Source organism: Chlorocebus sabaeus, chromosome 15, assembly GCF_047675955.1.
Source record: "Chlorocebus sabaeus isolate Y175 chromosome 15, mChlSab1.0.hap1, whole genome shotgun sequence".
Lineage (NCBI taxonomy): Eukaryota > Metazoa > Chordata > Mammalia > Primates > Cercopithecidae > Chlorocebus > Chlorocebus sabaeus.
Genome location: NC_132918.1, coordinates 49,500,827 through 49,528,616, shown reverse-complemented (window position 1 = coordinate 49,528,616; position 27,790 = coordinate 49,500,827). Strand labels below are relative to the sequence as shown.

Genomic DNA, 27,790 nt, shown 5'->3' with positions numbered 1-27,790 from the left:
TATGATGTTGTAGGAAAATATGTATGATGTAGAAAAACAGTTACTATCACTTGCGGGCAAGAGGATATTTCATTTTATGTTTGGGCAAAATCATTGATGTATAGTGGGAAGATGTTCTTGGCATACTTGCATCACATTTGTGAAAGAGAAGAAATGCCCAGTGGAGGATTATTCTGTTTGTCTTTGAAAATCCACCCTTTAGGAAAGAAGACTTTAAAAAATTAGTTAACAGTTATGTTGTAAGTCATAACGTACACTCGAAAAGTGCTTAAGGAGTACCAGTTATGAATTCAACAAGAAAAGATGTTACAGAATAAAATAAATTGTACTTGAATGTCAGCCTCCTTTCTTCATAGAGGAACAGTTGGTTGTCATTGATATATCTTCTGATCTTGATTTATTGTTGAAGGAAATAGTGACAGTTGTACATACAATCAAATCTATACTGTTTGCTGTAGGAACAGTGTATCTGCCTGTGAGGGACAAATGTCTGCTTTTGCATATTGCAGTACTCCACATGCACAGAATTTTTGAAATGAGGTATGAACTATAAAAACATTTCTTCCTTTTATTCAAATGCAAGTAAAAACCATTTTTATTATTTCAGCTGGCTTTCTTGTGTCATATCTTAGCAATACATTGAATTTCTTGAATACTTTAATCTTACTAATTTAGGGTCAAACTATGATTTATGAATTTAAGGATAAAATAGAGACACCCAGAATGGTGCACATGATTTGAATGTTAAGAATTTGGATTTGGCACTCCCAGCCGGGCATGGTAGCTCATGCCTATAATCCCAGCACTTTGGGAGGCCAAGGCAGGCAGATCTCTTGAACCCAGGACTTCAAGAGCAGCCTGGGCAACATGGCAAAACCCTGTCTTTCCATAAAATACAAAGCAAATCAGTCGGTCTTAGTGGTGTGCGTCTGTAGTCCCAGCTACTCGGGAGGCTGAGGTGACAGAATCACATGAGTCCAGGAAGGCGAGGCTGCAGTGAGCCATGATTGTGCCACTGCGCTCCAGCCTGGGCGACAGAGCAAGACCCTGTCTCAAAAAGAAAAAAAAAAGAATTTGGCACTCCAAATTCATGAAAATGTGATACTGCATTATTGAATATAGTTTTAAAATTTTATCCAAATGCTACAGAAGATGAAGAAATATTTTGTGACGGTAGATACAACTATATATAGAGTTAAGATCCATTTCCCAAGTTAAAGGATTCCCTTTTTAAGTGTGCTGCTATTCAACTCACTATGTGATAGAACAATGAAAATAATTTTCAGTGAAAAATTGCTTTGTAATTTCTGGGTCCATGTTTGATCCAGATAGCCACGTGTAGCTGGTGGATTTATCCAACCATGATGACCAGTAACTCAAGTTGGGATTTTCTAATTTGTTGGAAACAAAGGTTAGAAAAGAATTAAGATTAGGTTAGAGCATCAACTCTAGTTAGTTTAAACAGAAAGAGATTTAATAAAAAATTTTAAGTGGCTTGTAAAATTGTTGGCAAGACTGAAGAAACAGACTCCAGATCTAGAAAAAACCACGTTGCATCTGGACCACCAAGAGAGTTATTGCTTCTTTTAGGATCAGAAAGGTTTTTGCAGAATTGTGAAACTGTAACTTTTAGATGCCTGTCTTAGAACCTTGCAACCTCTGCCATGATCAGACGTCTACTACTATTAGGAAATAGCGATTAGCAAGCCGCCACCTTCATCAGTAAGCCGTTGTTGTTTCTGGCCCTAGAGCCAAGTCCTGCCTACCACAACCTGTACTGCAGAATGGATGTCTTGTGCCTTTTTAAATATTCATGAAACCTGTGATTGAATACTAGGACTTCTACAAATACTGCTGCAGAACATGAACTTCTCCATGACAATGTTTGCTAGTAGAAGCAACCCAAACTCAACCTCCCTTCTCTTCTGTCCTTAAAATTTTTAGTGAGTGCATCTGATTGGTGGAACTTAAATCACATTTATAACTCTAGCCACAGGAGAGGCTGGGAAATGTATTTTTTAACTTTCTTTTCTCTGCAGTACAGGAAGACATACACTGAAGGAGGTTGAAATGGATGTTGAACAGTAATCTACCATATTTACCGCAGGTTTAGAGAACCTGATTCTCTTTAAGGTTGGCTGTTATTAAACAGGCTATAGATAAGTTGAGAAAGTTTGTAAATAATACCATCAAACAGTGTTGAGAAACTCGTTTGTTTCTTTGTGTATTTTTATTGTTTTATAATGACAACATTTAAAAAACAACTAGAATTTGTCCTTCACCTCTATGATGAATTAAGTGGTCTGTGGATACCAAAAGTTTCCTCATATTTAAGATGTGGTTAGTGGATAAAAAGCCCAAAAGAGGGAGTATAAGAAAAACCCTCATAAGAGGTTACCTGAGCTGAGGAAAGGTTAGTGTTGTCAAATAATGAAGAGTGGTCAAATAAGGTGGGACTGAAAAGCAGTGATATGATTTGGGCATTTAATATTAGTGTGTGTTTGTTAGTTTACTATTGAGACAGGGTCTTGCTCGTTTGTCCCAGGCTGGAATGCAGTGGCACAGTCTTGGCTCACTGCCACTCCCGTCCCCTGGGCTCAAGCCATCCTCACACCTCAGCCTCTCAAGTAGCTGGGACCACAGGCATACACCACCACACCTGGCTAATTTTTTGTATTTTTAGTAGAGATGGGGTCTCACCATGTTGCCAAGGCTGATTTTGAAATCCTGTGCTCAAGCGGTTTGCCCACCTTGGCCTCCCAAAGTGTTGGGATTACAGGCATGACCACTGTGCCCAGCCTGTTAGTGTTACTCAAGGTTCTAAACAAGAAGTGGAGAAGTAGGATAAGAAGGCAAGTTGCAGGTTTAGGCTGTGAGTTGAAGGGAACACTTGAAAGCAGAGATTATAGAACAAGTTTTCAAGAAATTTGGCAATAGATTTTTTTTTTTTTTTTTTTGGTTCAAGGCACATGCTCATTTATGTACCACAATTGGCCGGAGTTCATGAGACCCTGAACAAATACCACATACAATCTTCCAAAGTTCTTCACTTTTGTCTTTTTGTGTAGCTTGATGTAAAGTGTGGCTCTTAACATATTCTCTTTATGCTTAGAGATATAATAGGTACAACATTACTCTTATTATATCTGTAACCATGACTTCTTTTTTGTTTATGTTGTTTATAAAATGCCTATTAATCACTACTATAGTTTGGAGTTACAGTAGCCAACTTAACATATTTGTACAATTGATTGTTGAGCCAGGCATTGATTAGATGAATTAACTTTCAACAAAGTTTATTTGAACTTCAGTCAGTGGTAGATATTTAAGAAGTACAGATTATGATAACTGCTTTTATAGGAAGTGATGCTTGGTACATTTTTTCATATTACACAGAGCCTACGTTTTTATTTATTTTAGATAAATATCTGATAATGTCAGGTTCATTGGATTCTTCAGACAAAATAACCTCATTGTCTCTCTCTTAAAAGGGAGAGGGAAGTAGAATATGTGTAGATTTAGATCTATTTAATATTGTTTTCTCAAAACTGACCTTATGTGAATGAAACAGAAATATGTTCAGGGACAGTTATTTAGTGTTTTAAATTCTCCCAATTATATATGGAGCATATTTATTATGGAGCATATTTATTAAGTAGAGAATTATTATGATGTAATTCCAGATTTTTTATATCTTGGGTCCTATATCATGAGCTAGTTGGACTTTTGTTGTTAAAAAAAAAAAGTCTAAATTATGCAGAAGGGAGATGTCAAAGAAAAAGGAGAGGCTGAAGGACAAGAAGGTTGAGAGTAATGAAAATAGAATTTCTGAACAGTGTCCTGGAGGGAGTAAGAGGGAATGGGGTAGAGAGAGCACAGTAAATGGATGAGCTTTGGATGAGAAGAGGAATAATTAGTCTTTGGAGGAAGAGGAAAACAGATGAATACAGGTTGAGACATAGATTATTTTTCTTAGGGACCTGGCTTATTTGTAAGGACTAACCCATTTTAGGCAATTAATTAAATTAATCATTTAAAAGGTTAGATTCCTCGATTCTGACTTGAGATGGACATAAATTTGTTTATTCTGTTCCGTGGTAACTTTATTTTTTAAAAAAATCTTTCAGTGACAGATTTAATAAGTATCTTACTGGTACTATTCCATTGGTTTTCTTATTTTAATTTTATAAATAATTTGTTTACTGAGTTTTTTTATAGGTGCGGCTTAGGTTTCTAACAGACTTCTCAAAAATATATTGGTTTGAATGGCCTTTAAAGTTGATAAGCAGAAAGATGCTTGAGTTTATCTAGTCCAAACCTTCATCAGGAAAGCTGTGATTGAGTGATGTGTCTGAAGTCATACAGCCACTTAGTAGCAGAGTAAGACAGGAATATTGGTTTTATGGTTCTTGGGGTAATGCTGTTTCCCTTATGCTAACTGATGCATAAGGGAACTGGTGTACTGATTTCAGCGCCCATACTTGTGTATGTCCTTTAAGCTAGAGTATCAAAGAACTTCAAAACTTCAAAGCTAGACTTTTTGGGTTATTTAATATTCCTTCAACAAATATTTCTCAGCTGTCTACTGTAGGACAGTCACTGTTTAAGATCTTGAAGATCAACAAGTTCTCGGGCCTCAAGAATGAAGGAACCAAAAAATAAACACTGAAGTAAAAATGAACAGAAATTTAGATAATTATCAGTGCTATCAAAGAAACAAAATGGAGAAATAGAATATGGTAGCAGAACTATGTGCTTTGGATAGAATAGTCAAGGAAGATTTCTCTGAGTTAGTGATATTTGAGCTGAGACTGAATGATAAGGCACTAGCCATTGAAGATCTCTAGGAGTGTGATGTTCCAGACAAAAGCCCTAAACTTGAACATGATGTGGCATAGTTGATGAACGAAAAAAAAAGTAAACACTGACCAGGGTTGGGGGAAGGAAAGGAGAAGAGATCAGAGAGACCATTGAGTAGGGCTTTGTAGACTGGGGTATAGAATGATAATTTTATTCTAAGTGAAATGGTGTGGTATTGGAGGAGGGGAGTGAGTGAGTAACCTAAAGAATATGTTTCAAATATCACACTGCTTGATGGAGAATGGACTGTAGGAGGGCCAAAAGTGGAAGCAGGGGCACTAGTTAGGCAACTCTCATGTTTGCCCAAATAAAATATTATGGTGGCTTGGGCTTGGTGATTCTAGTCAAGGCAAAGAGAACTGGTTGGATTTGGGATTTATTTTGGAGGTCTGCTGGATTTGCTAAGGGACTGGGTATGGGAGTTTGGGGAAGTAGTAGGAGGATGGTGAGCGTAAGAGAGGAAAATGGTAAACTGGGGAAAGGGCATGTTTTAGGGAAGGAAATCTGATGGTTTTTCTGGGACTTGTTAAATTTGAAATGCCTACTGGATATCCAAGGAGACACTGGAATAGTCACATCTAGTGTTTGTTGAGGAGAGGTTAGACCTGGTGTTGCAGATCTGGGAGGCGTCAGCATTACCACCATATACTACAGAGTTGGCAAAGAGAAGGAAGAGAAGGTGGTCTGGAATTGAGACATTGCATGTTTAGAGGTAGGTAGGGGGAGAAGTCAGCAGAGAGCCAGTGATGTAGGAGAAAAGTCAGAAATACTGTGTTGTGGAAGCCAAGAGAAGAGAGCATTTTAAGGAGGGATGTTAATGTTCATTTGTGTTAAATCATGCTGCGTGGCCGGATATGATGAAAACAGGGAAGTGACCATTGATTTGGCAATGTGGAAGGCATTAGTGTCCTCAGCTAGATTAGTTTTAGTGTCATGGTGGGGTCAGAAGTTGATTGGAGAGGGTTGAAGAATAAATGGAAGGTAAGAAAGAAGAGACAATGACTAGAGATGATGCTTTTAAGAAGTTTTTTTTCTTTTCTTTTCTTTGGGTGTTTTTTTTTAAGTTGAGAAATTCCCATCATTGTTTATATGCTGATGGGAATGATCTACTGGAGAGGAAAATTAATGGTGATTCAGGAAAGAAAGATTAATTGTGGAGTAAAGTCCTTGAGGTAGCACTGGTGGGATGGGATAGAGAGCACAAGTAGAGGGATTGCCCTTTCATAGGAGTGGGGATGCAATTACATAATATAAAAAGGAATCTCAAGTCACTTTATACACAACCCCTCCCTTCACTCTTGCCAGTCTCCTTTAGACCAACTTGATCTTTCTCTAATCACTAGTGGTTTTTTTTTTCTGTGCCACATTAATATGTTGTTTCAGATTGAAGTCATCCTATATAAGGCTTAGTATGAAGCAGTTCATGATATTTAATAACAATTTCAAATTTTGTGCCAACAGGTGAAGCAAAAAATTTATTGCCATATCTTGGACCCCACAAAATGAGAGATTGTTTCTGTACCATTAATTTGGACCAGGAAGAAGTTTATCGTACCCAAGTTGTGGAAAAATCTTTAAGGTTGGTAGAAAAATTGGTAAATTATGATTTTTACTATATAGATTGGTCAATATTATGCCTTTTCCAGATTATAATAATCAGGAAGACAAGATAGAAACAGTGCTTGCTTTCATGTGGCTTTTCATCGTCTCAAAATGTTGTCTTCCTCTTAATTGTTCCTAATTTTGTCTTTGTTTTCTGAAGAAAAGTTTTTTTCATGTGACAGGCTAGATATTGCCTATTCGTTTGAACTTTTCTCAAAGTACATGTTTATTTTATTTATCTAAAGAATAAGTTACTTAAAGTTCATACAAGTTGCTTAATTTATTAGTGCATTATCGGGGAATGAATTCTCAGATAGATGTCTCATCTTTGAAAGTGTAATTGCCCTTTGAGAGTATCGTATTAAATTCTAATTCATAAAATTGGAATATACCATGTCTGCACTGTAGTAATGTGAACATAATTCTGGTGCAGAGCTGTGCTGAGAATCTTGTTCAGAGACAAAAGTCAAAATAAGGAGGCGGGTGCGTTGGCTCACACCTGTAATCCTAGCACTTTGGGAGATAGAGGCGAGCAGATCACTTGAGGTCAGGAGTTCGAGACCAGCCTGCGCAACATGGTGAAATCCTGTCTCTACGAAAAATACAAAAATTAGTTGGGTGTGGTGCTGGATGCCTGTAATCCCAGCTACTTGGGAGGCTGAGGCAGTAGAATCGCTTGAACCCAGGGGGCGGAGGTTGCGGTGAGCCAAGATTATGCCATTGGACTCTAGCCTGGGCAACAAGAGTGAAACTCCATCTCAGGAAAAAAAAAAAAAAACAAAAGAAAAAAACAAGGTGTGGGGTATTATTGGAATGAGCACGTGGTGGATGAAATATTGAATCATATTTTGGTCAGTTGTATTTTAGGGATCTGTTTTTGATGCCTTTTTAAAAACATCTTTCTTTTACATTTGCCTTTGAAGATTCCTTTTATGTCTTTATTTTCATTTTTTATAATTTTAAATGTCGAGTTCTTCTTAGAAAAGGTATTGTATAAAACTGAAAATACTTCAGTAGCCCAAAAACATTTCAAGTAGTAAACTTGAACTCTTTAGTCTTAATTCTCATATTATTATTTGGCTTTAGAATGTACTTTAAACATAATATTTGAATGTGGATGTAATATATAAAGGAAATTCTGCATTTATAATTGTTTATAAAATAATGCAAAGAGATAAATACCTACACTTGTCTTTCATATCATGTGTTTGACCTAATAGTTCTTTTTGCATTGATTTCTATGTTGAAATTAATTAGAAGACTCTAGTTACTTTGTGAGATCACCTTTTAAAAGTTTATTTTGGTTACATTTGAAGGGAAAAAATACAGTGACAAAAGTTCACCAGGCATTTTAACAACTAAAAGACTGAACCAACTGTTTTCTAGACAAGATCAGATATGACTTCTGTAGGAGTGTTTTACTTTATGTTTCAGCTTCTCATTTAGTTATGACATCGTAAAGACACTGCATTCCATAGTGATATTTCTAGAGAATCTTTGCGTTCTTTAAACTTTCTCAGGAAAGAGGTGCACTTGACAAAAGAAACTATCATTTCAGAGATTCACATCTTCATAGAAGAATCATAGAGGAATAAATATATCAAAATGACCTTCTTAAAATGAACTTATAAAAATAAGCTTTGCAACATGAGAATGGGCAAAGTTTCCTTACTTTGAATGCAAGAAGCACTACTAATTATAAAAGATGAAAATTGGTAAATTAGATTTTATCAAACTTAGAGGCTCCTTTTCTTTAAGACACTGTCAAGAAAATTAAATGGCAAGCCACACCTGGGAGAAAGTATTCTGACAAAAGACTTGTATCCAGAATTTATTTAAAAACAAAAATCCTAATAACTCAAAAGAAGAGAGATGGCCATTTAAAATATGGGGAGAATACTTTAACAGATATTTCAGAAAAGATATGGCCAAGAGCATATGAAAACGTATTGAACGTTGTTAGTCATCAAGAAATCAATTTAAAACCATTTTTGTCACTATAGATTCTACAACATAATCTGCAGTGATAGAAATCGTATCGCTGGTTGCCTGTAAGAATATGGTGGGAGTGATTACAGAGTCACAAGGGAACTTTCTGGGGAGATAAAAATGTTTTATATCTTGCTTTTAAAGATAGGGATTACATAGGTGTATACATTTATCATGTTACATTCACTAGAATAGCTAAAGTTAAGGACTCTCAGTACCAAGATATGGAACAACTGGAGCATTGCTGTTAGGAATGTAAAACAGTACAACCACTTTGAAAAGTTTGACGGTTTCTTGTAAATTACACATTCACCTACTTTTTAACTCAGCAGTTGCACTCTCAGTAATCAAAAGCATTTGTCTAGAAAAAGCTTTCTATAAGAATGTTCATAGCAGCTCTACTTTTGATAGGTCAAACTGGAAACAATTCAAATAACATCACTGGGAGAATGGATTTGGAATGCAATGGAATACTATGCAGCAGTTAAAACAGTTGAACTACTATGTACACAACAACATCGAAAAAATCTCACAGACGTTAAGCTGAATGAACAAAGCTCGATGTGAATACATACTATATGATTCTATTTATGTGAGATTTTAGGATAGATCTATAGTGATAGAAAACACATCACAGGTTGGGGCAGGTATGGTGGGGTAACTGAAGGAGGGGCATAAGAGAACTCTCTGGGGAGATAGCAGTGTCCTGTATTTTGATTGGGGTGGAAGCTACACAGTTGTATAAATTTATCAGAAGTCATCAACCTCTATACTTTAAATTGGATTTTTATTGTGTGTAACTTATACCTCAATAAAATTGATTTAAAAATAGCTTGTTTTAATTTTTAAAAAATATTTTTAAAGTTGATTTTAAAATAGCATGTTTTAATTTTTTTTAAATAGCTTATTTTAATTAAAAAAAAATATTTTGAAGTAACCTTTCACGTAACATTAGCTGTTTTAGGTTTTATGTATTGTAAATAATACAACTTTACACATTTCTAAGACAAGGATGGTATGAATGACACTATTCTCAGCTCTCAAATGGTCCACCTTAGGTGAGCATGACCCCAGGCAGTTACTGTATCTTCTATCCACAGGACTGCTGAAAAGCTATTTGTTCAGAACTCATACTGGCAATTTAGATCCCCTCAGTGTTCAGCTTGGTTTATATAGAACTTAGTTGAAATTTAGCATTGATAATTATTTCGGGGCTTTTCAAGTTCTTTTCAATAGCATTTTAGTCCATCATTTCATTAACTTATTGAAAGTGGTATTATTTGGCTGGGAGCAGTGGCCCATGCCTGTAATCCCTGTACTTTGGGAGGCCGAGGCGGGTGGATCATGAGGTCAAGAGATCAAGATCATCCTGGCCAACATGGTGAAACCCCGTCTCTACTAAAAATACAAAAATTAGCTGGGCGTGGTGGCATGCACCTGTAGTCCCAGTTACTCAGGAGGCTGAGGCAGGAAAATCGCTTGAACCTTGGAGCTGGAGGTTGCAGTGAGCTGAGATCGCACCACTGAACTCCAGCCAGGTGACAGAGCAAGACTGTCTCAAAAAAAAAAAAAAAAAAAGTGATATTATTTGAGTATTTATACTATTATTATTGAAGGTGATATTAATTATTATTTAATTGTTTTATATTATTTGAAGTAATGAGCTTTCCTTTTCTTTCTAGCCCATTTTTCAGTGAAGAATTTTACTTTGAGATTCCAAGAACTTTCCAGTATTTGTCTTTCTATGTTTATGATAAGAATGTTTTACAAAGAGATCTTCGTATAGGTATGTACTGTTCATAATTGTCTTTAATCACAATGTTAATGTTTATATTCATTCGTTCTCTTAGTATAGTATTGAAAACTGCAGAATAATATATGCTGAACATCTGTAATCTTTTTCTGTAGACTACATGTTCATTTGTGAAATTTCATTTTTAATTTGTATGTTCAGCTTATATGACAGTTTCTCAGGGAGGCCTTTGCAGCTCCCCTAGTCACTATGTCATATGTTTTTATAATACCTGATTGTTCCCTTTCCATGGTACTCATTATGCTTATTCATTAGTTCTCTAGTTAAATGTGATATTTAAAAGGGCAGGGATTCTTTTTTTTTTTTGAGACAGAATCTTGCTCTCTCTCCCAGGCTGGACTGCAGTGGTGTGATCTCGGCTCACTGCAACCTCTACTTCCCGGATTCATGTGATTCTCCTGTGTCAGCCTCCTGAGTAGCTGGGATTACAGGCATGTGCCACCACGCCTAGCTAATTTTTGTATTTTTAGTAGAAATGGAGTTTCACTGTGTTGGCCAGGCTGGTCTTAAACTCCTGGCCTCAGGTGATCCATCTGCCTCAGCATCCCGGAGTGTCAGGATTACAGGCATGAGCCACTATGCCCGGCTGGGCAGGGACTCTTTCTTACAGAGTACCTTACATTTAGTAATGTTGGATAAGTATTTGTTTAGTGGTTCAAATAATGTTTTTATAGAAAGACTGCAGTTTTGATCCTTCAAAGAACATCTGTTTTTGGGGTTTTTTTAATAGAAGTAATAATTCACTTTAATCTATTTATACATTTTCTTCCTGTCTGTATTAGTCACTATATTAGTCCATTCTCACACTGCCATAAAGACATACCTGAGACTGGGTAATTTATAAAGAATATAGGTTTAATTGGCTCACAGTTTTTCAGGCTGTAATGACTTCTGCTTCTGGAAGGCCTCAGGAAGCTTACGTGAGTGGAAGGCAAAGGGGAAGCAAGCACATCTTCACATGGCTGACAGGAGAGAGGAGAGTTGGGAAGCGCTACGTACTTTTACAATAACCAGGTCTCATGCAAACTCACTGTCATGAGAACAGCAAGGGGATGTCTGACCCATGATTCAGTCACCTTACGCCAGGCCCCTCCTCCAACAGTAGGGTTACCGTTTGACATGACATTTGAGTAGGGACACAGAGTCAAACCATATCAGTGACCAATAAATATATTTCTTTTTTTTTTTTTTGAGACGGAGTCTCGCTCTATCACCCAGGCTGGAGTGCAGTGTCATGATCTCAGCTCACTGCAAGCTCCGCCTCCTGAGTTCATGCCATTCTCCTGCCTCAGCCTCCCGAATAGCTGGGACTACAGGAACCCGCCACCACGCCTGGCTAATTTTTTTTGTGTTTTTAATAGAGACCGGGTTTCACCATGTTAGCCAGGATGGTCTCAATCTCCTGACCTCGTGATCCACCCGCCTTGGCCTCCCAAAGTGCCGGGATTACAGACATGAGCCACTGTACCTGGCCAATAAATACAGTTCTTAAATAATTATCAGACTGGAGTGTGATCTGTGGGCATGAGCTAGAACAAAGCTAACTAGCCACATATGTGTCACATTCCTGATCTTTGCACCACTATCTTTGTATTTTAATCATAGGCAGAGGTCTAAGTTACATTTATTATTCTCTTTCTAGTGTCCTAAATTTCATCTCCATTTTCTTTTTTATTTGAAACATGATCAAGTCTCCTACAGCTTAAAAAATTAAGAATTATTTGGCCAGGTGCGGTGTCTCATGCCTGTAATCCCAGCACTTTGGGAGGCCAAGGTGGGCAGATCACGAGGTCAGGAGTTCGAGACCAGCCTGGCCAATGTGGTGAAACCCCATCTCTACTAAAAATACAAAAATTAGCCTGGCGTGGCGACACACACCTGTAGTCCCAGCTAGTTGGGAGGCTGAGGCAGAAGAATCACTTGAACCCCGGAGGCAGAGGTTGCAGTGAGCTGAGGTTAAATACAGTGTGGTTAGGGAAGTCTGGAAAGCAAATAACACAGTGCCATTGTGATTGTATTAGGGTCATTGCTATAGGGGACCACACAATGGTGTAGATACCAGGAGTTATGGAGGCCATTAATATACCAGTCTACCACAAAGACCAAAATGTATCTATTGAAACCTCCTACACTAAGTCTTTGAAGTGCTGCTGTTGTCTCTAAATGCTGCTGTTGACTATCTGCCAGAATTTGTTCAGTCCTCTGGTCCTATTTCATTTTTATATAGGCAGTAACATTTGTCACTGTTTTTGTTTGTTTGTTTGTTTGTTTGAGATGGAGTCTCACTCTGTCGCCCAGCTTGGAGTGCAGTGGCGTGGCATGATCTCATCTTACTGCAACCTCCGCCTCCTGGGTTCAAGCAATTCTCTTGCCTCAGCCTCCCTAGTAGCTGGGACTACAGGCGCACACCACCACACTCAGCTAATTTTTTGTATTTTAGTAGAGATGGGGTTTCACTGTGTTGCCCAGGCTGGTCTTGAACTCCTGAGCTCAGGCAGTCAGCCCAACTCAGCCTCCCAAAGTGCTGGGATTACAGGCGTGAGCCACCGTGCCCGGCCTGTCACTGTTTTTATCTCCTCTTTTAGCCATTTCCACTAGTGCTCAAGTAGGAACAGGACTATCGGGATTTTGCCAATTGGTGAATTGTATCAGGCTGAAATTTCTAAGAATATCTTGTATCTAAAAATGGGTCCCAAGGGTAACATAGTATTTACTGATGGCAAGAAAATGCTACTGAAAAATGGTATTAGAAAGCTAAAAATGCTTTTTTTACTTAATGATCAACAAAGGTGGTTTCTGTGCCCACAGTTCCTTCATTTCCTTTCGTGTTTCTTTGTCTGATTTTAAGGAACTAATACAGCATCTGGTGTGTATATGTTTGGTTTTAAGCGCTTTCTGTCCATGAGTTTGTCAGGACAGTGAGGAAATGAAGTACTAACTTTAAATGATTTGTTGGGACGTTTGTTTCTTGTTTTTTTTTTTTTTTTTTTAAGAGACGGGAGTCTCACTGTGTTGCCCAGGCTGGACTTGAACTCCTGGGCTCAAGCAATCCTCCTGTCTCAGCCTCCCAGGTACTTGGTACTACAGGTATGCACCACTGCATCCAGCTGTGTTTGATTTTTTTTTGAAGTTAGTAATTTCATAGCTGGTGAAATAATGGATTAACTTTGTTTAAAATAGTAATCAACAGCTGGCCACAGTGACTCATGTCTATAATCCCAGCACTTTGGGAGGCCAAGGCTGTTGGACTGCTTAAGTTCAAAAGTTCAAGACCAGCTTGGGCAACATGGTAAAAACCTATCTCTACAAAAACTATAAATATTAGCCATCTGGGACCAGCTATAAAAAGTACTTCCAGCTACTTGGGAGGCTGAAGTGGGAGGATCACCTGAGCCCAGGAGGTTGAGGCTGCAGTGAGCTGTAATTATGCCACTACACTCCATCCTGGGCAGCAAAGCAAGACCCTGTCTCGAAAAAAAAATTAAATTAAAAAATACATAAATAAAAGAAAATAGTAAACATTAAACATACATCTTTGGGACTATTAGAGGCACAAAAAAGGTTTTTAAGATCATTAAAAGTCATTCTAATGCAGAGCAGCCACATCAGATGTAGAGTTTGAGTAATTCACCCAAGATTGCACAGCTAATAAGCAACAGAATTGACACTAGGTTATGGAATTAGTGTTTGTGTTGGAAGGAACACAAACAGGCATACTTTGGTTTCGAAATCTGACTTCAGCACCTGTTAGCGGCAAGTTTAAAAATATTGTTCAGCTTTCCTCATCTGTAAGATGGTGATTATACCCTCTACCTCCAAGATTGGTAGGAAAATTAAACAAGAAAATATTTAAGAATGTCTCCTACCTGGTAGAGATTCAGTAAATGCTGGCTTTTCTTTCAGTTCAGTGCCCTTTCCTTTGTATCGGGCTGTCTACCTTTTACTGTTAATGCCTGCCAGTTTAGTGATAAAACAACAAATCAGAATCATGAGGCATTTTTTAAAATTCTATTTGTGTTTCAGAAACTTGTTCCTTCCTTCCCCATCCCTTTCTTTTCCCTCTCCCGTACTTCCTTCTCATTTATCCTCCCACCTTTTTTCCTCCTTCATTCTTTGTCTCTCTTCCCCTCTCCCCCTTCCCTATTTTTTTCCCTTGGGCTGATGATGTATATTTCTTTTTATATGTTATATTACCTAATAAAGTGCTGGACATGTTGTAGGTATCCTGCTACCTAATGACTTCAAATATTTTTCTTATTTTCCTGTGCCATTCTTATATGTCATTTTCTCTAACTTTGCGGGATCACGTACTCTTTCTTTCCTGCTTCTTCAGGCCAACTAGCCTCATGCAACTAGATCTTTACATATCGGAAACTGACATCTTAAAAAGGAACTTAAGAATAAGAGCTGGCAATAAAATTACAGAGTATTCTCAACTCATAAATGGCTTATTTATGCAGCTAGTCAGAGAAGGGTTTCCCTCTCATAGGACAAGAAACATTCAACTCTTCAGTGACAGTGAATGTCATGATACTCAAGATGCGGAATAGGAGGAGGAGGCAGCTTGCTTTAGAATATATTACCTGTTTGACTAAGAGAGGATTCTGTTTTGGGAAGGCATCTGTGACAGATGAGAAGTATTTACAGTGATCTGAGAGTAGTGAGTCGTAAGTAGGACAGGTAAATTTCTACTCTAGTTTTTAGCAGCATTGTTAGTTAAATAGAGTGTGGTTAGGGAAGCCTGGAAATCAAATAACACAGTGCCATTGTGATTGTTGAATGAGGGAATGAATTTGTCAAACCAGTAAACTCCTAAATAAACTTTGTAAAAAACCCTGTTTTTGAGTTTGGGACTTGTTTTAGTGATGTTTGCATGTATTATATGTATGTACATATGTACATCTATATACATATTCATAAATTGTATGCAAAACTAAAAGTTATGGAAATTGTAAAGTAGAAATTTCACCAGAAGTCTACTGATTGGTTTCTGGATGGTAAGTAAACTGTCTTAAAATTATGTGCCAGATATTATCTGTGCCTTTTTCTGGGGAGAGGACATAAAAGATACATAGTTACAAAAATTCTTACAGGGAGGGGAATGGTTCTCAAAAGGTAAGAACTTCAGCTATAGGATGTATAGCTGTATTTCTGTATGTACATATATATTTTTCAGTATCAAACTGTTAGCATTGCTTTAACATTTTATTTACATCTGGTGTGGAATCAGTGGTAATTAGGACTACTTGATAAAATTGTGGTAATCACTTGTGGCGTGCAATATTGAATACTTTGTCATAATTTTATATCCTAAGCCATTCCTGGTAGTATATGGATTTGCCAGGAATTTGATACAATTCATAGATAAAACATATCCAGAGATTTGTATGATTTTGTCTCTTAACCTAAATTCTTCCTGCAGTTTAAGGAATATTTGAGTATTCTAGTTAGTGCCTGAATTTTATATTTGGCTTTTAATCTGTGTATTTAATACTATAAGAATTTCTGTTTTCCCACCATTTTTATCTTAAATTTAGCCAGAGGAGAACTAAAATGCATGATTTCCCTAGTGTCATTTTCTATGTGATTTGAATGAACTATAAATGCTATATATTCACATAAAGATTTTGATCTTCAAATTACATTTTATCCCAAGTATTCAAAAGAAAGTTGGGAAGATATGTATTTGTTATCAGGACCAATTTATTTTAAAATTTTGTGTTTTCACTTCATGTATTAATAAACATATAAAGATGAATTTACAATAGGCCTCCTTTGATTGTATTTTTTAATACAGTCACCATTCTTTAATAAAATATAGCTGTGTACTTTAGTATTTTCTTTAAAATTAGATCTATCAGTTGTCTTTATAGTTTTAATTCCAAGACATGAATGAGAAGCTTATCAAAAACTGTAATGTGGTTACACTCTAAAAATAACAGTTTTGTTGAGATGTAATTCACATACCATTAAATTAACCCTTTTGAGGTATACATTGTATTTGCTTTTCAGTGGTTCAGAAAAAGAATCATTATATATGTTAGAGGAAGAGAAACATTATAAAAGTTAACAGTAGGGGAATGAGTAGAAAATATGAAAATTTTTGGTGTACATTTCTTGCAACTTTTCTCTGTTTGAAATTATTTCAGAATACATCTTTTTTTCCTTTTTTCCAGCACTAATGGCTTGGGTGAATTAAAATATCTTTTAAATTAAAGAAAGTATATGATGTCGTGGGGGCCTTAGTATATTCACAGAGTTGTGTAACCATCACCACTATCTAATTCCAGAATAAAATTTTAAGCATAATTTTTGTTTGTTTTCCTGTTCCTTCCTTTTCACTTGATATACAAAAGTTGACATATCTTGACAGAAAAATTTCTTTACAATTTTCTTAAAGATTTCAAATGTTGAACTAAAAGACCAAGGTATGTCATAAGTACAAGGAAATAAAGTAGAATTAGGGCATACAAAATGAAAATTCTTACTTGACAAAAGAAAGTGCTTTTAACTTTATATATCCTTTGTTGAAACTTTTGTGTAGAATCCTGGAATAAATCGTCCGTCTTATGCAAAACTGTGTCTACTTCTTAAAACTTGAATTGAGGAAGGAAATGTTTTGTACCAAGATGGCAAATACTTTATTATAAGAACATTTCTGTTTCTTCCTCTCATACTACTTTGTTCTTTGTACTGTATCTTCCTCTGAGAGGGTTTAAACTCTTTAGAGAACTGGCTTAATTTTTGTATGTGTTGTAGCAACATGATCAGTGTTTGCAATGTTTTGTTAAAACTAAACTCTTAATAATAAAATTGTTATGATCTCCCATAATTTTCAAGTCAGTTTTCACTGTTGTTAATGATGTATGATATTGTTTTTCCTTTTCTCTTAATTGGAATTTATAAACTCTTGCTAAATGCAGATACATCTGCTCAAAACTTACTAAAACATGTCATTTGTTCATAGGGTCAAAAAATTGGGAAGATTAGTTTGCACTACCATTGTACCTTGCTTTTTATAATGAGTGTACTCTGGGTAAAAACATGAATCTGAATAAGTACTAAAAAAATGCAGTTACATGTAAATACAACTGAGGTTTTATCTAATCCCCTGATTCAAAATGACCCAGACAAAGGTCTGCCAAGGGGCAAGGAGAAATGAGATACTTTTTCATTCTTTAAATTGTAGAAAAAAATGCTTTATAAAAATTATTTTTATGTCGATAGGTACAAATTATTTTAAAATATTTTCTATAAAGTATTATATAAAACAGTGCTAATGAGTCTTAGGATTATACAAAGCATGTTTTCTTATATTGTTTTACTTATTATCTGTAGGAAAAGTAGCCATCAAAAAAGAAGACTTGTGTCATCACAGTGGCAAAGAAACTTGGTTTTCATTACAGCCTGTTGACTCCAATTCAGAGGTTCAGGTAAATATTAAGGCTTATGTAATATAAGAGATTGTCACAGGAAATGAGTAAAACATGAACTAATTAAACTAGTTCATGTAAATAGAGCATATTATACCTTATTTTGAATTCTGGCATCAAATATTGTAGACTTTTGGGTAATATAGAACAGGAAGGTAATGGCTTTGTCATATTGTTTCAAGAATAATGCTCATGTATATGCATATGTGTAGAATTGGGGAGATTAGGGCATTTCTTTCTTACCTTCTGTTTGAATCACAATAACAAATTATTATTTTGTCTTTGAGGGGAAAAGTTTTAAGGGAAAGTATGTGTTTTATTAACTCTGACTTTGGGAAGAATCCCTGGAAGTCTGATTTTGTCTGTACTGATCAGGATTCTCTGTTTACTCTCTAGTAAACTGGACTTGGGGAAATGTTATTCATTTAAACCCTGCCTGAGCCCACTGTGCACAGCCTTCACTCCCACACCCACCCTTTCCTGTTGTTCACCTTGCTTTTTATTTGAAAGGGTATCATTACTCTTTAATCTTTTTTTTCTTTTTGCCAAAATAAGAGACCCTTTTCAGATTCTGTGAGTAAAGAAGTGTTTAGCCATGTAGCTGAAGTTTCTATTTGTTTTTAGAAAATCTGAGTTGCTCTGTCTTAGAAATTATTATTTCTCTCTAAAAGGTTTTTGTTGTAACCTTATTTATTTTTAAAATATGGTAAGGATTGTGAAACCATTTCCCGAGGGCATAATTGCAAGCAGGATTCTTCCTCTCTAAAAGAAGTTATAATTTGCCACTGTGACTCAAACAGAAGTTTAAGACAAGAAAAAAGTGCTACACCCACACCACAGATAATTTGCAAATAAGTGCCTGTGTCTCCATTTCCTCATAATCTCTCAAGCATTCTGATTAATTATTAAATTCTCAAAAACTTAAGTATTTATGCACTAAAACCCCTTCTTAACTGCAAAATATAACATACTTTTCCTGTTTAACCTACTTTGCCATGTTTTAATATTCTTGTCTTTCCGTATGTCCGTAGCTATTATTCAAATCCCAATTGTACAGTATTGTAAATGATCCATGTGAGAAGCAATGTGAAGAAGTGGAAAGGGTTTAAATTAAAAGGCAGAAAACTTAGGTCCTAGTTTTTATATGTAGTTACTTAAATGACATTGAATTTCATTTCTATAAAGTGGGAATAGAAGTTGCCATATTTGATTTATATGGTTTTGAGAATTAAGTGAAATATCTGTAAGGATAGTTTAAAAGCTGTTAATGCTATCAGATGTAAAATATTGTCTGTTTACCACCAGTCAGTCTGGTGGCTATTTCCCTAATATTCCCTTACCAAAGGCAGATATGTAAGTTTTAAAGTACCAGTGTTTCTTTTAATAGTTTTAACAAAAGGCGTGGTAGGAAAAGGCTTTGAACATTTAAACTGAAATTTTATGAACCATTAAATTTTATGAAACTCATAAATTTTATGAATTTTATTTAAATTTTCTAAACAGTTTAAGAGTTCCAGCTCTCAAAAGGTAGAATTCTATATAGAATACTCTATAGAATTCTTGGAGATGGTACTAGAGATTAACACAGGGACACAAGCCTTTATTTGATGGTGTATATATGTGTGCGTATATACATATATGCATATATATGTATATATACACGCATTACATACGCATGGGTATGCATGTTTATAGATATACACATATATATGCATATGTGCATGTATATGTACATATTTGAGAGATACATATCTCATCTATGAAAATGAAAATTGTGGAAGTGGCAGTTACCTATTAGATACAATATAGTCATTTTAAAATTTTGTGCAAGTCATTTTCATGAGTTATTAAACTTTACAACTCTTTTGTCTTAAATGATATTAATAAGATTTACCCACTATTTAAAATAGATTTTAGAAGGAAAAGTACTTTGTGGGGTGGGAGAGACATATAACACTTTCAGGTTAATATGGTACCACTGAAAATGTTGTCCCAGTACTGATAAGGGAATACTAAACTAACTTTATGAGTCTAGAAAAGATAGAAAATCATCCCATGGTTCATACAAATCCTACTTTGTTGATAAATTTGTTCACTTCCATAAACTCTGTAAAATTTTACAAAAATATCATGAAACATAAGAGCAATTAATAGGGAAATAGGTGAAAGCTATGAAACATTGCATTCAACAGGAACTCAGTCTGATAATTACTATTAGTAATTATACCAGTATATCCTAAGCACAGTACTAAGTACTTAATGTCATTTAACTTTCAGAGTAGCATTATGAGGTAAATAGTACCACCTCCATTTTACAAATAAGGCAAAAGAAATTCACAGAGATTAAATGTCTTCTCCAAAGTCACAGAACTACTAAGTAGTGGAGCCTTGATTCCAAAAGAGATCTATCTGATTCTAAAACTCCTAACCACAGTGCCTTTACTACCTTTCACTATTCTGTACTATTAGTCGTAAAAAAAAAATAGTAGATTAGGAGTATCACTTAAGCAACATCTGAGTGTAAGGAACAGAAGCCTGCTCAGATTTGCTTAAAGAAAATGGGAGAGGCCATTAGAAAGCTCCTAGAGTTTCTTGGAATGTCATTATGGGAACTTTACATTGCTAGTGTGAGCTAGAAAGTTGTCAGGCATTTGCAGAGGAGATGCATCTTAAGTGGAGATTAGATTCTGAGAACAACAGACATTAAAATTTGCCTAAGTTCATCTGTAAAATGAGTATACAAAATAAAAAGTTAAAATTTTTTGCATAAGTTACAATTATTTTTGAAAATAATTTAGTTTCTTATAAAATACCCTAAGGTATTCGGGTGGTTTGTTTGGTTTTGGTTGACTACCACATAAAATAATAGGCTTGCATTCTGGGCCATGGTAAATGAAAACTATATACTGTATCTTTAAACTGTAGACCCCCTCCTCCCCCACTCAGTACAGCAATAGATACTGCAGGTGGCACATGGAAACTGAGACCCACTAATCATTTCTTCTATTCATATGTTCACTGTGCTCATTCAGTATAAGTTCTCACGGTTTAAATAATTGGTTTTTTCTTTCCCTTTCATGAAGTGAATAATGTTTTCTCTCAGTCCTTCCCTCTCATTTTAATAACTATTCGCTTTGCAAAATATAAAGGAAGGAAAAAACCCGTTTTGTTTTGAGATTCCATTGTATTATTTTTGTATGTCTGATGAGACATGTCTCTTCCTCTGCTTCTCTCTGTAAATCTGCTCCAAGTCTCTCTTTGAGACCTAAAAGAGGCCACACCAATTTTTGAGTCTATGTGACCATACGGCTTCCTCACCTCCAACATCTGACTTAGTTTTCTGCCACAATCTAGAGAGAAAATTTGGCTAAACTTGGGTCAGATGTCCACTTCAATCTAATTTGATACGCTTGGAGGAAAAGTCACTCTAAGGTAGTCCACTTCAGGGCTTTGAGTAGGCATGTTCCCTGAGGAGGGGTTTGGGTAGAGGAAATGATTGGCATTGCTACCTCAGAGGTAGAGATGCTTGTTTCCTAGTTCTACCACTAATTAGCATTTGTGCCCCAAATAATTGCAAGCCTGTTGTTACCTGAGGATCTTCATCTATGAAATGATAATGTCAGCATAAAGGATTCCCTTGGTTGTGAAGTTCTAGGGAATTAACATGCAGAAATGTAATTTAGCTTTCAAGTGGAAAGATCCCAATAGTATTAAGATGGGCTTTATGCCAAAACAGTTGAAAAATTGTTAAGAACTATAACCTCTTACCTTGAATTGTCTCCCAGAGACAATTTTTTATTATTGCTGATACTGTTATACTTGTCATTAATGTTAATAGTTCTTTTCAGTTTCATTTTCAGTAGTTCAAAATATTGTTAGTAATATTTCATTAGTGTATTTTTCTACTTTTTTTTAAATTTAGGTTTTGGCTTGATTCTACCTTTTGCAGTTTTTCCTTCTGGGCTGAACCATTTTTTTCATCAACCTATTCTAATCTGCTTTCAGACTCTGTAGTGGGTCAGAGGGAGAGCAGAAATGGTTCTTTTTACCGGTGACATTGTGTCAATAAATCTAGTGGACATTTTTCTGTCCTCATCTTACTTGATCTTTGAGCAGCTTTTGATACTGGTGGCCACTCCCTCCATTTTGAAGCATTCTCTTCCTTAGTTTCTGATCCTGTTTATGGTCCTAGTTATCATCTACTTCATTTGGTATTCTTTCTCGATATTCTTTGCCGCATATGTGAAGTTAATATGGGTTGTGCTGGTGCCTTCTATAAATCCTCTTTTGGCTCCAGTGAACTGCAGCCGTACTATTAGTTATTATGTCCTGTAACTCACCAGGGACATTAAGTATTTATCCTTTTTTTATTTCTTAGGCAGTGTGATAAAAAGCATACTGTACATATGGTTGATTAAACCAGGCCGGATATGGTGGCTCACTGTAGTCTCAGCACTTTGAGAGGTTGAGGCAGACAGATTGCTTAAGCCCAGAAGTTTGAGACCAGCTTCGGCAACATAGCAAGACCCCATCTCTATAGGGAAAAAAAAAGAGTGATTAAACCAAATCACCCATATGGAGAATTTGCTGCTCTCATTAATTAAGGAGTTTGTCTCATACAACTTGTCCAAGCAGTAAATCCAGATGTGCTATCAACCATGTCCTATATGATGCAATTACTTAGTTAATAGGTCTTTACCAACAAGCATATCTTGAATTTCTGGATCATGCCATTAAGTTATTGATTGTTTTATAGGTTTTTTTTTTTTTTAAAGACCTCTGCCTTACCTGTTTAAAAAGACATTTAAAAAGAAATGCAATGATTATAGCTAATAATATATACACGAGGATTTTTAAAACATGCCCTATTCAAGACATAATAAATATAAAAACGTAATTCATTATTGCAGGTTGATTTTTTTAACTTCATTTAAAATTTTTGTATGTGAATTAATAATGAGCCATTCTAGATCATATTAAATACTTCTTTAAGGAGAAAACAACACCTTCATAAAGAACTGCCATTAATATAAGAGATACTAAATAAAATTTGTATTTTGCTTTTTCATCTGATGGGCAGTTGTGTCCAGAATTATTTATAGAGGTAATTTCTATGTATTAAAACATCCATCAGAAATCCAGAAGTTGGGATATTTTTCACCTCATGTAGGCATACCTTCTTTCATTGTACTTCGCTGTATTGTGCTTCACAGATACTGCATTTTTTACAAATTGCAGGTTTGTGACAACCCTGTGTCAAGCGAATCTATCTGCCTATTTTTTCCAACATCATATGCTCACTTCATGTCTCTATGACAGTCTTTTCTAGCAATAGCATATTTTTAAATTAAGATATGTGTATTGGTATTTAAGACATATTGCACACTTAATAGACTGCAGTATAGTATAAATGTAACTTATATGCACTAGAAAACCAAAAAATTTTTGTGACTTTCTATTTAGATATTTGTTTATTGAAGTGGTCTGGACCCTTAGACAGTATTTCCAAAGTATGCCTATAAAAAATTTTTTTACCAGTTGAAACATACTGAGTTATTTTATGTGGAAATGGTTGTTAAAATTTAGTGTTTTGTGACTGATAAAAACAAAATAAAATTTAGACTTGAGAGGATTTTAAGTGCATGTATTGTGTTTTGCTCAAATACCTCTGTATTAGTCCATTTTTGTGTTGCTATAAAGGAACATCTAAGGCTGAGTAATTTGTAAAGGAAAGAGGTTTATTTTGGCTTACAGTTCTTCTGCAGGCTATACAGGAAGTATGGTGCTGACATCTGCTTCTGGTGAGTGCTTCAGGAAGCTTACAATTGTGGTGGAAGGTAAAGGAGGAGCAGGCATATTACATGATGAGAGAGGGAGCAAGAGACAGAAGGCAGAAGTCCTATACTTTTAAACAACTAGATCTCACATGAACTAACTAAGCAAGACTCACTCATCACCAAGGGGATGGCACTAAGCCATTCATGAGGGATTTGCCCCCATGATCTGATACCTCCCACTAAGCCCCACCTCCAACATTGGGGCTCACGTTTCATTATGAGATTTGGAGGGACAAACATTCAAACCATATCAACCTCTGTTCATCTTATTTTCCCAAACTGTGTGCAGAAATTTACATAGTGTCTTCTATATGGTACCAAGAATATATGTAATACACAATTGAAATAATCACAGATATTTTTGTGTGAAATTTTTGTAAAATTAATTGAAATAAAGTTAGCATATAAAATACTAAATCTTCAAATAGTACATATATTAGCCCGTTTTCACACTGCTGATAAAGACATATATCTGAGACTGGGAAGAAAAAGAGGTTTAATTGGACTTACAGTTCCACATGACTGGGCGGGCATCAGAATCATGGCGGGAGGTGAAAGACACCTCTTACATGGCAGTGGCAAGAGAAAATGAGAGAGAAGCGAAAGTGGAAGTCCCCGATAGAACCCATCAGATCTTGTGAGACTTATTCACTATTACGAGAATAGCACAGGAAAGACTGGCCCCCATGATTCAATGACCTCCCCACTGGGTTCCTCCCACAACATGTGGGAATTCTGGGAGATACAATTCAAGTTGACATTTGGTGGGGACACAGCCAAACCATATCAGTACCAGAGTAATGTAAGTTCCTCAGAATGCTCATTAATACAAGATAATGTGATATTATAACTGCATGTATCAGCCTAACATAATCAATGCTATGGAAGTCATACAGAGCAATACCTTTCAAGACTTTGGTTTATTTTTTATTAAAGGCGAATAGTACAGTGCAAGGTATCTGATCTTCCAACATTTTCTGACATACATGAAAAGTATACTATCATTGAGCGTCCTTTAAGAGATTGAATAATAAGAATGCAGTTGTAGACCAAATCACATTACATGTTTATTATGAAACACAGTACCTTGCTGGATTATTTATTTATTTTTTTTTTGAGGTGGAGTTTTGCTGGAGTGCAATGGTGTGATCTTAGCTTACCACAACCTCCGCCTTCTGGGTTCAAGTGATTCTCCTGCCTCAGCCTCCCAAGTAGCTGGGATTACAGGCATGTGCTACCACACCCGGCTAATTTTTTATTTTTAGTAGAGACGGGGTTTCTCCATGTTGGTCAGGCTGGTCTCCACCTCCCGATCTTAGGTGATCCGTCTGCCTCGGCCTCCCAAAGTGCTGGGATTATAGGCATGAGCCACTGTGCCCAGCCTCCTTGTTGGATGCTTAATATTGCTTCTTTGTAGGTTCTTTATTTTTCTTATTTGTCCCTAGGAGTTCTTGAATCTGTGGCTTGTCTTCTCTGAGTTTTGGAAAATTCCAGGCAATTATCTCATCTCCTTTTTTTTTCTGCCCTCTTCCTTTTTTCTCTTCTCTGCTGCGACTGCAGTGATGTGAATAATAGGCCATTTCACCGTGTCTCATATGTCTCCTATGCTTTTTCCCTCTCTGTGCTTCATTGTGGTTATTTTCTACTGACCTATCTCCCATTTCACCAGTCCTCTTTTTAGCTGTGGCTACTCTGCTACTAAATGCATTTTCTGGTTTATTACTTAGTTCTAATTTTTTTATTTCATTCATTTTATAGTTTCCAGGTATCTGCTGGATTTTTCATTTTGTTTTACGTCTTTTTAAAAAAATAGCTATTTTAGGCCAGATGCAGTGGCTCACACTTGTAATCCCAGCACTTTGGGAGGCCGAGGCGGGAAAATTACTTGAGGTCAGAAGTTCAAGACCAGCCTGGCCAACATGGAGAAACCCTGTCTCTACTGAAAATATAAAAATTAGCCAGGCGTGGTGGCACATGCCTGTAGTTCCAGCTACTCAGGAGGCTGAGGCAGGAGAATCGCTTGAATCCGGGAGGCAGAGGTTGCAGTGAGCTGAGATCACGCCACTGCACTCTGGCCTGAGTGACAGAGCTAGACTCTGTCTCAAAGAAAAAAAAAGCTGTTTTAAATTCTGTCAATTCCAATATCTGTATCTCTTGTAAGTCCACTGCTTTCCTCATTTTTTTCCCTTGGTTTTTGATCTTCTGGCATATTCTGTAATTTTTGATGGAATGCTGGAGATTAAAATATAAAATATATTGAAGATCATTTGAGGGCCTGAATGATATATTTCCCCTAGAGAAGAAGTATGATTCCCGCCAGCAACTTCTGTTTCTATCTTGTTGGCCAGGACTACGTCATACGGCTATCCATGGTCTCAAGGGAGGCTACAAAATGTCAGCTTGCTGGGCTCATAACTGCCCCATCAAAAAACAAACACACACAGACACACAAACTTGTTTTGCTACAATCCAAATCTATAAAATGATTACAGATATAAGTAAAACTGAACTTTTGTGTGAAAAGAGACCAAAGAGTGTTCTAAAATGTTCACTGATTTGAGTTTCTAAAACTGAAAAGCAGTTTTAAATAATTTGAAACTTTGTTCATTTTTCTTTACTAAGAACAACACAGTAGAACTAAAAACTTTGAAAACAAAATTGGTAGTATAAACTTTTAAAATCTGAAAATTTAAACTAGTAGTATAAACTTTTAAAATCTAGAGCAAAAAAGCAAAGAAAGTCTTCTGAAATTTCACCAACCAAAGGTATCTTGTATCAACATTTCAGTAGATGGTCTTGTAATTTTATACATATATGTTTTTTTAAATAAATTAGCATTATAGTATGCAGCCTATTTTGTGATTTCTTTTGCTAAGTATCATATATATTTCCATGTTAAAGAATATAATGAGTTAGTGTTTTACAGTTTAGAAATTATAATTTCCTTAGTTTAACTCATAATGCCTTTTAATTTAGTGTTCTACCCTAACAGTATGTGTTTTGTGTCTGCCTGTTCTATCCTCACACTTTTCTTGACCAGGTCAATATATAATTATGTTATTGTTGATTAATACCTAAGGAATGTTTTACTTACCAGTCAGTGGGAGTAATGAATGTATTAGGTAGGCTCTCACTTAATAATAATGATTTCTGGCAGAATCTTATTAAATATCCTTTTGACTTGCTATAATACTATGATTTTAGTTGTAAACAAAATGATTATCTTTTTCTACTCTATTGTCATAGTTTTTAATGTCTTAGAACTGGAATAGATCCTAGACATTTCCTGAGAGACAGTTGTGTGAGCATACGGTTTCTGTAATAAAATGTATATATGTTAAAATTGTAAAACTGCTTTGAGATGCAAATTTTTGTGTAGTTGGCTTGGCGCCCTTGCTAGCCAAGTAATACCTACATGCTGTCACAACAGAAAATATGATTTCAAAATTCTAGTTGAGTAATATTACAAATTACAGATCATGGATCTTCAAGATCACCCTTGAATAGTAGAGATTGTAAATATTAAATGCAGGAATAATGAAAGACCTAGTTTATAAATTATATATGATTTTATGAATATTTGTACCTAGATTTTTAGTGGAAGATTTGCTTAATTTGGTGCCAGCTCCAGGTAACTGCTATTAATTTTGCTACCATAGATGTGTTTGCTGCTTTAGACCTTAGCTTTCTCAGGCAGACTTTTGTTTTAAGATCCATCAGTATTTATTGCTCATCTCTTACTATTCATCTAACCCTGAGCTTTGTAGCTGGTGGACCTCAGATTCATTCTTGTGTCACAAGTCCTCTTAAAATAGTGAGGGTGTTTCAGGTTAGGTTTCTGTGAAAGAATGTTTGAAAGGGGTTGTTCTAAAGAGGAACAGTGACTAGATAATGAACTTTCCTACCTCTAATGAAATCACTCATGTCATCAGTCCCTAGACATCACTCCCCTGAAATCTCCACATGGCAATGTGAGAATTTGTCTTGTCAGCTGGGTGGAGGTAATCTGGTACTGTTTCTTAACCAGCTTAGAATTGCTCATGATTAGCGCAGAATGGCTCATCACCAGCGGCAGGGTAGAAATATCAAGCTCTGGATTATAGGGTTCCTAAGACTTTGTTTCTTGAGAAGTTGATAGTTTGAACTGTTTTAAACTTACACTACTTAATTTTTTAAAATTAGTCTATTAATGTCTCTTTAAGAAAGTACTCCTTTATTTTCAGTGTCCCATCTTTCCATCAAGACTCTTGGCCATA

At 35.9% G+C, this 27,790-nt stretch overlaps 1 protein-coding gene across 2 annotated transcripts in view; it reads left to right on the top strand.

Moving 5' to 3' along the window:
* The window catches only part of RASA2 (RAS p21 protein activator 2), a 122,989-nt gene that overhangs the window by 18,290 nt on the left and 76,909 nt on the right, over positions 1 to 27,790 (top strand). For both annotated transcript variants that reach the window (XM_073023552.1, XM_073023551.1), the window contains exons 2-4: positions 6,322 to 6,439; positions 10,134 to 10,237; positions 17,603 to 17,697. In XM_073023552.1, coding sequence (XP_072879653.1) covers positions 6,322 to 6,439; positions 10,134 to 10,237; positions 17,603 to 17,697 — 317 coding nt within the window. The remainder of the gene's footprint in view (positions 1 to 6,321; positions 6,440 to 10,133; positions 10,238 to 17,602; positions 17,698 to 27,790) is intronic.